General features: G+C 46.7%; 3 protein-coding genes across 9 annotated transcripts; 2 read left to right on the top strand and 1 right to left on the bottom strand.

The window, feature by feature from the left end:
* The first annotated feature begins 1,203 nt into the window (after window positions 1-1,203).
* On the top strand, window positions 1,204-10,199 carry LOC108159694 (polycomb protein Asx). Of its 7 annotated transcripts, none has more exons than XM_033390726.1 (11): window positions 1,204-1,350; window positions 1,833-2,090; window positions 2,426-2,772; window positions 2,844-3,903; window positions 3,972-4,740; window positions 4,844-4,909; window positions 4,985-5,853; window positions 5,919-7,328; window positions 7,392-7,727; window positions 7,787-8,081; window positions 8,458-10,199. In XM_033390726.1, the coding sequence occupies exons 3-11, from the start codon at window positions 2,540-2,542 to the stop codon at window positions 8,826-8,828; spliced, it is 5,409 nt and encodes a 1,802-aa protein (XP_033246617.1). In that variant the 5' UTR covers window positions 1,204-1,350; window positions 1,833-2,090; window positions 2,426-2,539; the 3' UTR covers window positions 8,829-10,199. The 7 variants fall into 7 exon arrangements, with proteins under 7 accessions (XP_033246617.1, XP_033246619.1, XP_033246621.1 ...); XM_033390728.1 differs by having other exon boundaries at window positions 1,214-1,230; XM_033390727.1 differs by lacking the exon at window positions 1,204-1,350 and adding an exon at window positions 1,396-1,601.
* Window positions 10,200-10,528: 329 nt separating this feature from the next.
* LOC108160922 lies at window positions 10,529-13,448 on the bottom strand. Its single transcript, XM_017295205.2, has 2 exons — window positions 13,310-13,448; window positions 10,529-10,989 (listed from the first exon to the last, which is right to left on the bottom strand). Exons 1-2 carry the CDS (start codon window positions 13,364-13,366, stop codon window positions 10,624-10,626), a joined length of 423 nt encoding a protein of 140 aa, XP_017150694.1. The 5' UTR covers window positions 13,367-13,448; the 3' UTR covers window positions 10,529-10,623.
* On the top strand, window positions 12,062-13,253 carry LOC108160923. Its single transcript, XM_017295206.2, has 5 exons — window positions 12,062-12,093; window positions 12,182-12,298; window positions 12,384-12,446; window positions 12,527-12,700; window positions 13,053-13,253. Exons 2-5 carry the CDS (start codon window positions 12,295-12,297, stop codon window positions 13,151-13,153), a joined length of 342 nt encoding a protein of 113 aa, XP_017150695.1. The 5' UTR covers window positions 12,062-12,093; window positions 12,182-12,294; the 3' UTR covers window positions 13,154-13,253.
* Window positions 13,449-14,482: the final 1,034 nt, after the last annotated feature.

Here is a 14,482-nt window from a genome sequence, read left to right as displayed (position 1 = left end):
GGTCTCATTCACCAAGTAAAAACCCCGAAACCCTATTCACACACACACACACGCGCACACGTATACACGGGCCCATATAAATTTAGGGCTGACCCGGCCACGGCCAGCGATCGCCCACGTCGTTTGAACTTAAAGAAAAAAAACATAATCCGCACTCCAAACACCGTTCCACATTAAATGTTATTTTGTTCCGTGTGTTGTCCTTTATTTAGTAATTAGTATTAGCTTAAACCGTTTAACGTACATTGAAAAAAAATATGTAAAAACACCAACACCTTTCACGAACCTAAATCTGCGATCAGCTGTTCAGTGCCAGAAGATTAACCCTTAGTGGGTGACGCGGGGGTCCCATCAGTCCACCGTATTTGGTCGAGCGATTTGTGGAAAAATATTGTTTATTGTTTATGTCCCGGGGACCCTTAACAAGAGCTCTTGGTAGGTTAAGTCTCCGTAGGGGCCCGAGTTAAATTAACTCCCGTAAAACTGGATCCACTCATCTACACATATTCCATTACGTATGGGTGAGGGTATCCCTGTTGGTTGAACGAAATTTCAGCAGTTATTCCCTTGTTTGCCTGTGTGTCGAACGTTTTGGTGTTTCTTAGTGGTTAGTGATAATTTTGAGTATAGCTATTTATTAATGAGAAAGATGAAATTGTCAATTTACGATTATTAAAGCTTGGATATATATTGAAGCATGATGCATTAAATTTAAAATAGAGGGAGGACGCGTGGCGTAAGCCACGGATTAGGCCAGCCGTTACCGTTCCAGCAGAGGGTGGCCAAAATGAACGTTGTGTTTGGTCACAGGTAGGGCGGGCGCGCGAAGTGATAACACCCAAGCTTCACCCACTTGATAGCCGTCTGTTTATGATTTTCTTTGTTGTTGTTAGGTTGTTGTTAGTTTTGATGTCCCGAGAAGTAGTATGTCTCCTTTTTTGTCTACATTTGGCGGGCAAGGGGAACTACCCAGCCCTGGGGTCGACAGCTAGCCGGCATTGCCCTCTGGGAAACAAGCCAAGTGTAACAATTATTAGCAACCTAAAATCAGTCTGCCACCTGAGTTTTTTAACCCTACCTTCTTTAAATCTACCATGACTGTAGATAGGGTTGCCCTATTTACTGCATATTTTTAAAATGAGACGGTATATTTCGGTATTAACCAAACATACTCGATAGCAAAATTATGGTAATACTGATTCCGCGTTAAAATACTAATAGTTGTTTTTGGTCCGTATTTAAACTAAAAATTACATATGATATGTTTAAAACTGTTCACAAACGCAACCTGTAACCTTAAATGCGATAACTAAAGTGATCTAGTGTGTGCTTAGTGTGCAATTATGTGATGTAAATAAATTAGTTTCATTCAATTGCACGCAAAGGTTTTCTGCGTAGCAGCGTGTACGAAAAGGACAGCCGCTGGCCGCCAGGCCGAACACTTGTACCAGAAAGAGACCGTCATAGTCAGCTAGAAAAGAATCATTTTGTAGCTGCTTTGCTTTTGTTTGTGTGTTTGGCATTCACATTTCCCCCCATTCAATATTTAATTCAGTGACCGTTTATTGCAGCAGTGGCCATACAATGTGCAATAGATAAAGGTGGAAGGCACTATCCCCGTCTTGCAATATATGGGAGAATAGAAAAACCCCAAAGTACTCTTCTAATCGTGGCCAAAGGCAGTAATTTTCTACGTGCTTACTGCGCGTTAGTGTATGCGTGTGCCTGACCGTGTGTGTGCGAGTGTATGTGCGGGAGGAAAAAAACAACTCTGCTTAACCGTTTCTTGTTGTTGTAGTAACATTGTTGTTTTTATTGTTGTTGGTTTTTAGGCAACGAAAGAGGAAAAATTACTGTAAAAAAGAGACCAAATAAGATATCGGAAGTATATAGGAAATACGTGGAACCGCAATCTGATTAAATATATCCATATACACACATACACACCTAAACAAACCAGCGGACATACACACACACACACACATAGACACGAAAATACACAGATGGAAGTACATATACAAAGGGCGCAACGTTAAAATTATACAGAAAGGCTCTCGCTTTGCCTTAAAATGGACAATACTGCTGGTCAGGTTAGTAGAATGCCCTGCCCCCGATTCACTTTACATACACCCACATCGCTGTTTGGGGGAAATGGAAAATTTCTATTCCCCTTTGCGGTACCCTTGGATGGAGGAGGGGGGCAGTGTACAGCCCCACATTTTTCTACCGCAGAGCCTGCTCTTCTGCCCTTCCGATAATTTCTCTTCCGGTGCTGCAAATTGATTTGATTTAAAACCAATCAAGGGCAAACGCAAAAGCCCCTCCTGCCGCCTGTCAGCTGTTGCCGCTGCACAGATAGACGTAAACCGAAGACCGAGGCCCGATACCCGACACTGACTTTTCCCTTTCTCAATTTGATTTTCAGTATGTGCGGAAGAAACTGGCCTGATGGAACATGGACATAGAATAGATAGCAAACCCTCTGTGAAGATTTGGCTGTAAATAGTTTCGAGCAGTGAGAGAGAGAGACAGATAAGCAATGAAAACCATTACGCCGGACACGACGACAGCGTCGCAGCATCAGCAAAAGCAACAACTTCTCATTCCACAAGCAGAACTGCAGATGCAACATCAGCAAACGATTATTGTGCCGCCATTGATAATGGAAGCCACGGCGCATGTGAATCTCGTGGACGATGATGAAAAGGATCCGCTGGCGCTGGAGCATACGGAGGTGGTGTCCCCAACGACCAAGCACTCGCATAGTCTCAGGTTAGTTTGCCATTTGATTGTTGTGCCAAAACAAAATGCTCATATACCGACTTCTTTCCTTTCCACCTTAGACGTCACCTGCCGCGCATAATCGTGAAACCCATAACACTTGAGAAAAAGTCTATGGCGCCAAGTGAAGATCCTCTGCCAGCGGCAATGCCAGGACTGACATCGCTGGTCCCACATACTGCCTCCAATTCAGCTCCTCCCGCACGCATGTTCAGCAGTCGACGCATCCAGCAGCAACAGCAGGCGAAGGCAGCTGCAGCCGCGGCGGTGGCCGCCGAAGCAGCAGCAGCAGCCGAAGCAGCAGCCCAGGCTGCAAATGCAGCCACCACGTCGCCGGGCAGCAAAGGTGCCTCCTCCTCGCAGGCCTCAACGATGCGCGAGGTGCTGGCCTCCATACCCGGATTCAGCGTGAAGCCGCGACGTCGCAGCAACAAGAAGCTGACAACAGCAGCGCAAATCGAGCAAACAAAGGACGGAAAAATCGATCTGGAGACACCGGACTCCATATTGGCATCCACCAATCTGAGGGCGTTGCTGAACAAGCAGACGTTCTCGCTGCTGCCCCCGCTATATCAATACAATCTCATTCAGCTGTTGCCCAGTGTCGATCGTGAGGCCAGCGTTGTGGAGCCACAGTTCTTGCCGCCGCATGGACTAGATCAGCCAAGCAGTAGTGGTGCCTGCGGCAGTGGCAGTGTCAGTGTCAGTGGGAGCTCCACCTCTGAGGCCATTCGACTAACTGCGTCATGCCTGAACAATGAATTCTTTGCCCGCGCCTGTCTGGAGTGGCGGGAGCGATTGAGCGAAGGAGAATTCACGCCCGAGAACCAGCTGAAGCTTAAGACGGAGGCGGAGCGCGAGAAGAACAAGCTTGATCCGTGGAAACTGAAGCACTTTGAGCCCTATTGGGGGGAGAAGAATGCGAGGAATGCATCGGGTATGCCCACCACAGTTGGCAAGCTGAAGCTGGAGATCGAAAAGGAGAAGCATCGGACGACAACCATTAAGAGTGAGCCCAAACCACCAGCGACAACGCAACAGCAACAGCAACAGCAACAGCAAAAGCAGCAGCAAAAGCAACAAGCAACATGTGATAATGAGACTGAACTGAAATTTGATTTGGTAAGCAATGATTGGATCGGAGATCTCTCTGCGCTTTGAACTGTACTCTGACCTTTCCACTCTTTCAGAGCACAAAGTGCGAAACGACAACAGCAGCCGCAGCAGCAGCAGCAGCAGCAAACACTAGCGTACCAGCAGCAGCAGCTGCAGGAAGAACAACAACAGCTCCGCCTGAGACTAGTTGCAGTCAGAATAGCTTAGTAGGGACAGAGCAACAGCGTCGCATCCTCAAACGTCCGTCGAGCAGCCCATCGCGTCGCAAGCCGACACCAACAATAATACTAGACGATGACGATGATGATCCCAATGAGGTGCTGCCGAGCACATCCAAGGAGAGCAAACTGATGAAAATCGAAGCTCCGTTTGTTCCTTATTCGTCGTCAGGGAATGCTGTCGTTGCCACTGCACCGTCGCCGCCCCTGCCCACCCTCAATAAGGATGTGGTGGATCATGCCACAACGAAGATAACTGCAACAAGAATCAATGAGGAGCGACAACAACAGCAGCAGCAGCCAATTATCAACAGTACCTGTGATAAAATCGAGCCATCCGAGTGCAATGAAGAGTTCATTTCCATTGATCATCAGGACATGGTGGAGCTTGAAGCCGCGAACGCCACTGCACTGGCAGTAGCCACAGCGGCCGTCACACCGCCAGACAATCCCGAGGCGGAGGTCAATGACTTTGAAAGCTATTTGGAGAGCGTGGAGCTAGTTACCAAAGGGCCATTGGATGCGTCTAATGAGGTAGATCACACAACGGCAGCAGCAGCGGAAGTGGCAGCAGCAGCATCAGGAGCCAGCCATGATTTCGTGTTTGCAGATACCATCGATCATGGTGAGCCATCTTTTGATTACTGTTCAGCGCTTAGGGGACTTGCCCCTCCACCTTATTATACCCACCCGACTAATGTTTTTCCCTTGTGTTCGTTCATGTTCAGCATATTTCCACAACCATCATACAGACATCAATCACACCTTCTACACATCATCGTCATCGTCCAACAGTAATACATAATGCCACCATAGCCTTTAAACTAAATATAAACTATATTGCTTTCCTCTTTTCGTTGCATGCACAGTGGCGCATTCGGCACTCAAACTGGAGGAGGAGCAGCACTGCATTAAGCTGGATGACTCGCCCATGTGTTCAGTGGCCATACCCAGCTCGATTTGCAGCTCGACTCCACCAAGCTCGATCACGTCCACTAGCTTTACATCCTCCTCATCCGCTTCACTGTCATCATCGTGCTCGAGCAGTAATTCCAGCTCCATGCCGGCCACTGTAACGGCGGCCACCACCAACGCGTCAGCAACGTCGACAACATCAGTAGCAGCAGTAGGAGTATCATCAACAGCCCCATTGTCGCTGTCCTCAGCGGCAGGGTCAACTCTGGCCGATGTCCAGGCTATGCTCTCCTCGGTGGTCACGTTGCAACAGCAGCAGCAACACCAGCAGCCATCTGTGGAGTTAAACTCGAGCGAAATGTATCAGCATGTCCAGCACGATTGGAACTTTGGTGACATTAAGCTGATGGCAGCAACGCCCCAAAGAAGCTCCCAAGCAGCGAGGGAGCAGCAACTGAATCATGAGGCTATCAATCTGATGGAGGTCGTCAAGGAAGAAGTCATCGATGATGATGCGTGTCAGGAGTTCCTCAACGAGAGCGATGAGGTGGAGGAAGAGGACGACGATCTCGTTGAGTGTATCGACGATGATCAGCAGGAACAGCAGATGCTGGAAGCCATGAACGACGAGGACAGTGATGCAGTGCGGCAAATAGTGGACAAATTGCAGCAGCATCAAGAGGAACAGCAGCAGCAGCAACAAGAGCAGCAGCAGCAGCAACGGCAGCAGCAACGGCAGCGACAGCATGTGCATATCCAGGATGTAGTGCATTTGCCACAGCATTCGTTTTTGCCACAGGCCCACACCGAGTACGGGAACGAGGTGAGTTACACGACAAAGTTTATAGAGCCACTTGAATCTTCTGATACCATTTGGTGTCTTTCCAGATTACGCAGGAGATTCTGAGCGAAGCCGTGCCCATGTCAGCTGCCGAAATGGAGGTATCCAGCACCGTGATCACCAACAGCAGCAACAGCAACGACAGCAGCAACAATCTGAGCCTCAATCAGCCGATGCAGCCACAGCAGAATGCTCCAGCGGTTGCGCCACAGCAACGCCAGATTCTGGTTGATTCCAATGGTCAGATTATTGGCAACTTTCTGTTGCAACAGCAGCAGCAACGTCAACACCAGCAGCAACATCAGCAGCAGCAGCAGCTTCTTCAGCAATTCACACTGCAAGCAGCGGCCGCACAGCAACAGCAGCAGCAACAGCAGGCGACGAGTAGCAATGCTTTGGCCAAAACTCTGCCTGTAACGCTACGCAATGGAACACAACAGTTTTTGTCGCCCAACTTGATCGCCCAGCAACAGCAGCAGCAACTTGAGCAACAGCAGCAGCAGGCAGTGCAACAGAAGCAGCAGCTACAGCAATTTGCCCTGCAACAGGCGCAGCTCCATCAGCGGCAGCTGATGGCTCAAGCCGCCAACAACAATCTGCTCCAACAGCAGCAGCAACAGCAACAGCAGCAGCAGACTGTTGTCCCCGCAGCAGCGCAGCCCAAATTTATAGCCAAGCCATTGAATATTATTTCCATGACGCGGCCCACCGCCAGTGCGTTACCCATTACGGCAGCAGCAACAGCAAACACCACAACAATTCCGTCCGCCTATGCTAATGTTGTTGCCGTAACAGCCGCGCCACAGCCACAGCCACAGCCCCAGCCCCAGCCGCCACCGCCCTCCGTAGCAACATCAGTAGCAGTGCCTCAACAGCAGTCGCAGCCCCTTCAGCATCCCCAGCAGCAGCTGTCCAATCACAATAGCAATATGCAGCAGTTGCCGACATTGCCAAGCGTTCTAACGATGAAAACGCTGCCTCCCTCGGGTGTGCCGACGACCATTGCCCAGCAGCGATTGCAACCGAAGATGCCGACGGGCAAGGGACGCAAGGCCACCAGCAATAGGCTGCCCCCAGGGGCCGTTAATCTCGAGCGAAGCTATCAAATATGCCAAGCCGTCATCCAGAATAGTCCAAATCGTGAGAATCTAAAAGCACAGCTGCGTCCCCCCGCGGCCATACTCAACCAGCATCAGCAGCCAACGGTAGTGACCACAACGGCAACACCTGTGAGCAGCCCGCTGAATGTGTCGAATGTGTCGACTGTGGCTGCCACACCCTTGTCGAACATGACGGCGGTTTCCGCGAATGTGGTCGTCGCACCCGCGGCGGCAGCTCCCATTCAGAATATGCTAAAGCCGGAGGAACTGCTGGTTGGAGGAGCAGCTGCCACTGGAGCCCTGCCAGCCGGCCTGCCGCCCAATTTGATGGGCGTTGGACGTCCGGGAGTGTACAAGGTGAATATTTATTTAAATTTCCTTTTGAGACCATTTTCAATCAACAATTTGTGTCGTCTGCAGGTCATTGGTCCTCGCATGAGCGGCTTTCCGCGTAAGAAATATGTCCAGAGGAAGCCGTCACCCAACACACTGATACGTCATGTGTTTAGTCCGGGACCTGGAGCGGCCAATGCCACGCCCCAGCAGCTTCAGATACTCCAGCAGCAGCAGCAACAGCAACAGCAGGCGGCGACATTGCCAGTGGCACAGACCCAGCCACAGCCACCGGCGGGACCAGAGCAGTTGATCCATCAGAACGGCAGTGGCCAGTACGTGTTGGTGCATCGCGCCACTGTGGGTGCGGCCGACAATCAGGCGCCCAGGGCGTCCAGTGCCCCGCCACTGCATCAGAATCAGGTAAGTGTTTGGAAGCGGTTCTCTTATTGATGCATCTAATGATTATTGTGCATTGGCAGTTTGTCACCGTTCAGAATCCGCTGCACAGCCTGAATGGCCTGCCAATGGGCGGACGCGGGCGTCCCGCATCGGTGGATAATACAGCGGGCAGCGGCAACGTTATGGCGCCAGCAATTACTGCCACCGAGGTCCTGCACCATCACCATCATAATCACAATCAGAATCACGAGCTGCAACAACAACAGCACCAGCAGCAGCAGCATCAGCAGCAACAGCAACAGCTTCATCAGCAGATGGGAAATGTTGGCAATGTGGGCGCCGCCGCGAATATTGTGCGGCGCAATATCGCTGCAGGTAAATTGGTGTATTATTAGTGGTTAGCGAGGTACGTCTTTCAAATCACCTTCATCCATCATCCTTCAATCTTGAGTGGGTTCAATCCATGAAACCATGATTAATTGGCACGCAGTCATTAGTTTGTTGCGTAGATTTGTTAGAGTTACTCGTACCCTAGGACCCAGCCACGGGTTGGTTCTGTCTTTGGTTCTGTTTTTTGATTGTATGGATAGATAGATTACTTGCATGTCTCATCAGGGGTTCATTCAGCTTTGAAAGGCCTCTAAAACTTGTTTATATTTTTATAGAAATTATAATTTGTTAGTAAGTATGTAATCCACATGAGAATCCCTTTGCTTCAGTGTTTCATGTATCGAATTCCTTTTCTTGGCAGGATCCACCAACATCACATACATCGATGGCAGCAATAACAATTCAACAGCCGCCACCGCCGCTCTCATGGAAGCAGCCGCCGGCAACAACTACATAGTGACCACAGCCGCAGCACCAACCGCGGCCACGCCAACAGTCATTCAGCAACAGCAGCCACCGCTGCAACAGCCGCAACAACATGCCGTGCATCCTCTGCTGCAGCTGCGTCAAAGTGGGGAGAACACACCGCCGGGCAGCGAGGCTGCAACAGCAACGGCCAACAATTGCGCCTGCTCGCTGAACGCAATGGTTATTTGCCAGCAGTGCGGAGCCTTCTGTCACGACGACTGCATCGGTGCGGCCAAGCTGTGTGTGTCCTGTGGAATCAGATGAGTGCCGGACCACCTGCCGATCGCCCATGTGAACAACGTATTATAGTAATATAGAGACCCCCCCATAGACATGTAGACTAGAATGCAATGGCTATATACATATGAGTATGTATCCCAATAGACAGACACACTATAGCGCAAGTGCAGAGGCTTACGCACAGCAGAACCAGCAGCAACACCAGTCCTGTTCACAGGCACAGCCACAGGCCCAGTCCCAGCCCAGGGCACACACACAAAGCCAAGGCAACAGATAGATATATATCATAAATATATACATATTGTGTGTATATTTTAGACCGATCAAAGACCCATGTAAACTAAGTAATCTTGCAGTTCTTACAACTTTTTGTATAAAGCCAAAAAGAGTACGAAGAGGAGGAGAAGGAGGTGGAAGAACGCTTAAAGGGCAAACAAACGAGTGTTGTGTATTTTGTGCTTGTTGAATATCCCTAAAGATACTCGTTGTTTTTGTGATTGTTTAAGGATATCTCAAGCACACTAAAAAATAATAAGCAAAAAACAAACAATCTATAAACTCTCAGTGTAATTACAAGCAAACATACAAAAAGAAAAAGAAAAACAAGATGGAAAAGAAAACGAAAACGAAAAAACAAAAGGCAAACGTAAAGCATAAAAAACAGATTAGATTATATGTAATGTATATATTTATGTTTAAATTAAATGTACCATATGGATAGAAATCATAGTTTGGCATCTGTCTGGCACCCCCCTATGAAGACTATATTTTTATAATTTATTCGCGCATGTGCGAAGTTCGTTTGGTTTGTTCTATGAATATAAGAACTTCATATTGATGTATATGAGATATATGTATACACATACTTTACTGTGTAATTTATAAACTAATTGGAGTGTATGTCGCCTAGGCCCAGCGCCTAGTTCTTAAGTTCTTATACTGTAATTTTAGCCTAAGTTTAGTATTCTCCACCAGACAAATCACCCGCACCCACACTCACACCCGAGCCTAGAAACGACTCTCCATATCCACACCATTTCTTTAGCATATAGCGCATAAACGTAATTCTAATTCACGAAAATAATTTCAAAACAAAGCCCCCTATACATTAAGCAAAACTGTTGATAAAAAAACAATACAAAGGCAATGCAAATGATAAACGAAAGAACGAAAGAAGGAAACAAAACTGCAAAAGAGAGAACGAAAACCACATAGATAATAGCAATTAAAAATCAGAAGCAACAAAGTTACGATTATGATGAGGTTAAACAAAATTCAAAACAATACCTAAGCAAAGAACAAGAACAACAGAACATTCTGCTCCTAGATGCACCTCACCGCAAAATTAACCAATACATAAACATAATTACAAATAAATTTGAGAAAAAAAAGAAAGTGAAGTGAGAAAGTATAAATTTCTAAGGGAATAGCGTCTCAGAGCTCACTGTTTACAGGGTGATATTCTTCTGTATCATAAGGGAACGATCTATCTGGAGAGTTTTCCCAGACTGGCCCACTTTCTTTTGGTTATTTTATTCGTTACTTGGATTCAATTATGGAAAAGTTTTTGTTGATGCCCAAATATTGACGGGCTTCAATGCCTTATAGCCCTTTTTGATGCATATGTATATAGATTCATTAATGACAGAATAACTTTGGTTTTTTATAATTTTATAATTCCTTTTGTTTTTGTTTTTATTAAGGAGAAAAAAAATACAACTTTGTTTTGTTCGGATGGTTGTAACTTTACTTTACGAAGTATTCAGTCCATTTCTAAATGTTAGAAATTCTCTAACTAAGCACAGGGTACGGTATAGGTTTAAGCCCTGATGTCCTTGTAGTGCTTGTCCTCGTCGCTCTTGTCCAGCTTGATCGAGTACTTGCCGATGAGGGAGCCCTCAACGTCGGCCTGGCCATCGGGATTGAATTGGGGTCCATCACCAATATCCTGCATCTCGTCCTTGGTCACCCTGTAGCCGTCCTTATCGGCGATATAGTGAACGGTACGCTTCACGAATCCATCCGTGTAGCTGTACGAGCCTGTGACGGTGCCCCCATCGCGCGCCTCCGTCCTTTTAATCTGGTTGTCGTTGATTTGATCGTCGATGTTGGAACTAAAGGAGTACTGTGCATTTTCGTTCTGCTGGCGCTCCAACTCTAATCTGTCCTCCTCATCCTGATCGATCTGAAATCGGAGAGAAATAATTGTTATTAATCAACCTGATCGAAGTGAGACTCAAGCCCCTTTTTTCCAATTAAGTATTCATGTGCCTCGAGAGTATACTCTAATTTAAATAAAATATGAATCTAATTTCAAGGTCTGTCAGACCTCTGGATTTCCCCTTCCTTTGCACATATGACATCATGTGGGGATTTTCTATACTGACTAATGACCCAATAAACCTTGCTAACTATTGAGTTTATAGACATCTGTCAGATACGGTTATATAATAATTTTACATGATCTTGCAATCTGCAAGGTTTATGCAAGCCAGAAAGATCATCGCCATGGAAAAATCTAAGCGAAAAGTGTTTTTGATACCCATATTTTGTCAAATATTAAAAATTTCGCTCATCCGAAAGTGCTGATTGGTGCTATGGACAAAGAATGTTCCCATTGTCATTCCAACATGAATCGGATGCTATGTGTTACGCATCAGGCCAACTAGCAACTGCTGATGCATTTTAGCGAATGATTATCACAACTTGTAACGATCGTGTAAACCTAATCTTAGCTGCAACGAGTATGACTCAACAGAGCGAACGAAACGTTGATTGCGATGTTTTGACACATTATTTCTGTTCTCCTTCCCCAAGCATGTTCAATTTGTCTTCTGCTTGAATGCATGAACGGAAGCAGTAATTGAAAAATTTGTCGATGTATTCCAGTTATCTGCTCGGTTTGGGGTCTCGTCGGTAGGCTAAATGCTCTACTAGAATACTTATGTGAAGAAACTACCTTCGTTGAATGGTAAGGATTATAAGGAACTTCCACAATATCAAATCCCCACAGAATTTATTTGAATACTCAAATAAAATAATAGATTTGCATTGCTCTTTTCTATCATAACTTGTATCTTGTATGCTTCTTCTACATCTCTCCTCCATATTTCACTATACATTTTGTGGGCTTTCGGGTAGCGTCTACAGCTATCGGCTATCCCGATCTTAGCTATATGTAAATTCAAAGTCAAAATGATAAGTTTTCGCTGTTGTTGGGGTGGAATATTTTTTCTTTCCTTTGTTTTAGTATCACGCGTCAAGGCAAGGCGTGGCAGAGGCAAGGTGGGTAGGTGAGGTAGTCTTAATAATAAAAAAAAACTGTAAAAAAACAGAAAAAAACTAACGATAAATAACCTGAAAACTTGTTCGGTCAGATCGAAACGGCTGTGTGTCGGCATATAAAGCCCGACGAGCGGCAGTCGATGTTGACTATAGTAACCAAGCGGACGTTCAACTGTTCAAAACAAATATACCAACAATTATAATCATGGGTAGGTGTTATGAAAGCGAATGAGTGCCAAATGCGGAACCATAAAGAATGCGGCTTTCATTAAACATTCACATTCAAATTTACAGTTAGACTGTGCTTTCTATCGCTCCTGATTGCTGCCTGTGTGGTGGCAACACTGGCTGCCAGCGGTAAGTACAGTACAGCTTTCTCGCTGGCAAGCTTTCGCTGGAGCTTTCCTAACATTTCACCTCACCCTTGCCGCCAACAGATTGTCCTTCCTCGACCAAAGTCCAGAACTGTACGCCCAAGTGCCTGCACGACAGCGAGTGCAGTGCCATCGGTGGCAAGTGCTGCCCAAATCTGTGCAACGGACGAAGCTGTGTCCAGCCTAACCAGCTGGGCAACTCTGGTGGAGACAAGTCGCCCTTCGGCAGCAAGAATAGTAAGTGTTACCCCTCATACATGCAGAAGTTAGTGAAATCTAATGAACTCCACCGACTACTGACTACTGATCTCTTCCTTTGGAAGATATTTGTCTGAAATATGGCAGAATCTGTTTATCGGATCTTCGTCCATAGCTTCAAAGTTTTTGTGAAAAGCGATTTGGTTCTTCACGAACGTTCTTAAGTAATGGGAAAGTTTAACTTTGAAGATCAACCAATCAACCCTCACAGAGTATAGTTTAGTATGCTTCTATCGATTCCTTCCTACCTAATCGATCTGGAGCTGTGGGTGACTAAAGTTAGCCTTCATTAACTGTTTTTAATATGATTGTACTTCTGTTTAATTCCTAGCTGGAGCTACGGGCAGCTATTGTGGCAATGTCAAGTGCAGCAGCTTCGAGAAGTGCGATATGGATCGCAGCACCAAGCGTCCCAAGTGCGTCCGATCTTGAGAACACCCAACCCCATACCCATTCCCACCCCCACCTAATATAGCCACTAAAGCACCAACAGCAACGCGATTAAACTTGTTTGTTTGTAACTAAATTGAGATTTTCCATGTGGTTTTCCTTTGTTCAGGGGAGTTTTCTCTTTTCTTTAACACTCACGGGTGCGGAGAGGACAACGGTAGCCAGCAGGCTGGCGATCAACACGAATTTGAACATTTCGATTGGGTTGATGAACTACAACTCTTTACTGGACTGGATGTGTGTTGGCGCTGCAAGTGATTTTGTACTATGGATCGTTGGCTGGCTGGTAGCCGGGCTTTTATATCACACTTGAGACCGAACCGGCCCAAAAGCAGCAGCACCAGCAGCACCGGCAGCTGCGTCAGCTTCGGTGTTGCCTTTTCCCCTGCTGCCACTTCACCAATTTTGGCTTTGGCTTTGGCCTGGCTGTTTACATATGTATTTGACAAGCCAGAGATCTTCCCCTTACCAGATCGGACCCAAGCGTGGTAGTTGTTTTTGTTGGGGGGAAAACTCACAAAATTTCAAATGGAATTTTGCAATCGTTTAAGGGGGGGTCTCTTCGAGTGGCCCGAGGCTGTAAGCTGCAATTCGGTTTGCATGGTGTAGATGGGGCCCTGAAGAAGATTGAATGGGGAATCGGTGCATTGCGTAAGACTCGCGTGGTGCGGTGCGTTGCGGTTCGGGCTGGGTCCCATCTCGGCTTCAAGGTCAGTTGGTCAACCAGTTTCGATCTCGGCCAGTTCCAAAAGGTGCACTTACCCTACTACCTATTCTGTTTCATCTTCTTCTGCATCTCCTTCTCGTGCAAGCGCTGTTTTTTCTGTAGTCTCGGTTGTGTTTTGTTTTTTTTGGTCAACTTATGTAATTTATGTGAAGTTTTGTGCAAATTGAAAGCCTCGATGGTGTGTCTCGGTCGGGTCTGTTTGAGTTTGTGTTTTATTTCTCTTTCTTTCGCTTACGAGGAAGTAAGTGGAGCATTACGTTGCGTCTGGGGCGGGGGCACCCTTTGGTTAAGGCAACGCCATAACCACTCACCAACAGCTGGGACTCTGCCTAGAGATTGGGATTGGGACTGGGACTGGAGCCTGCGACTGGCACTGGGGACTGCAATTTTCGGCTTCGCCCCAATCTGGAGATCTACAGTGGGGCGTACTGGCACAGGATGTTGGGCAATCTTGGTAGCAGCCTCAGATAAAACAGATAAAACATTCGAGGAACCATGGAGAAAAAGTCAGAAAAAGATTCAATGAATACATTTCGTTTGCTATTTACTTAATGCTAATTCTTCCCTCACTTTTTTTAAAGCAA

Source organism: Drosophila miranda, chromosome 3 (assembly GCF_003369915.1).
Source record: "Drosophila miranda strain MSH22 chromosome 3, D.miranda_PacBio2.1, whole genome shotgun sequence".
In the NCBI taxonomy this organism is placed as follows: Eukaryota; Metazoa; Arthropoda; class Insecta; order Diptera; family Drosophilidae; genus Drosophila; species Drosophila miranda.
The sequence above is the reverse complement of the archived record's forward strand: the minus strand, read 5'-3'. Positions and strand labels throughout refer to the sequence as shown.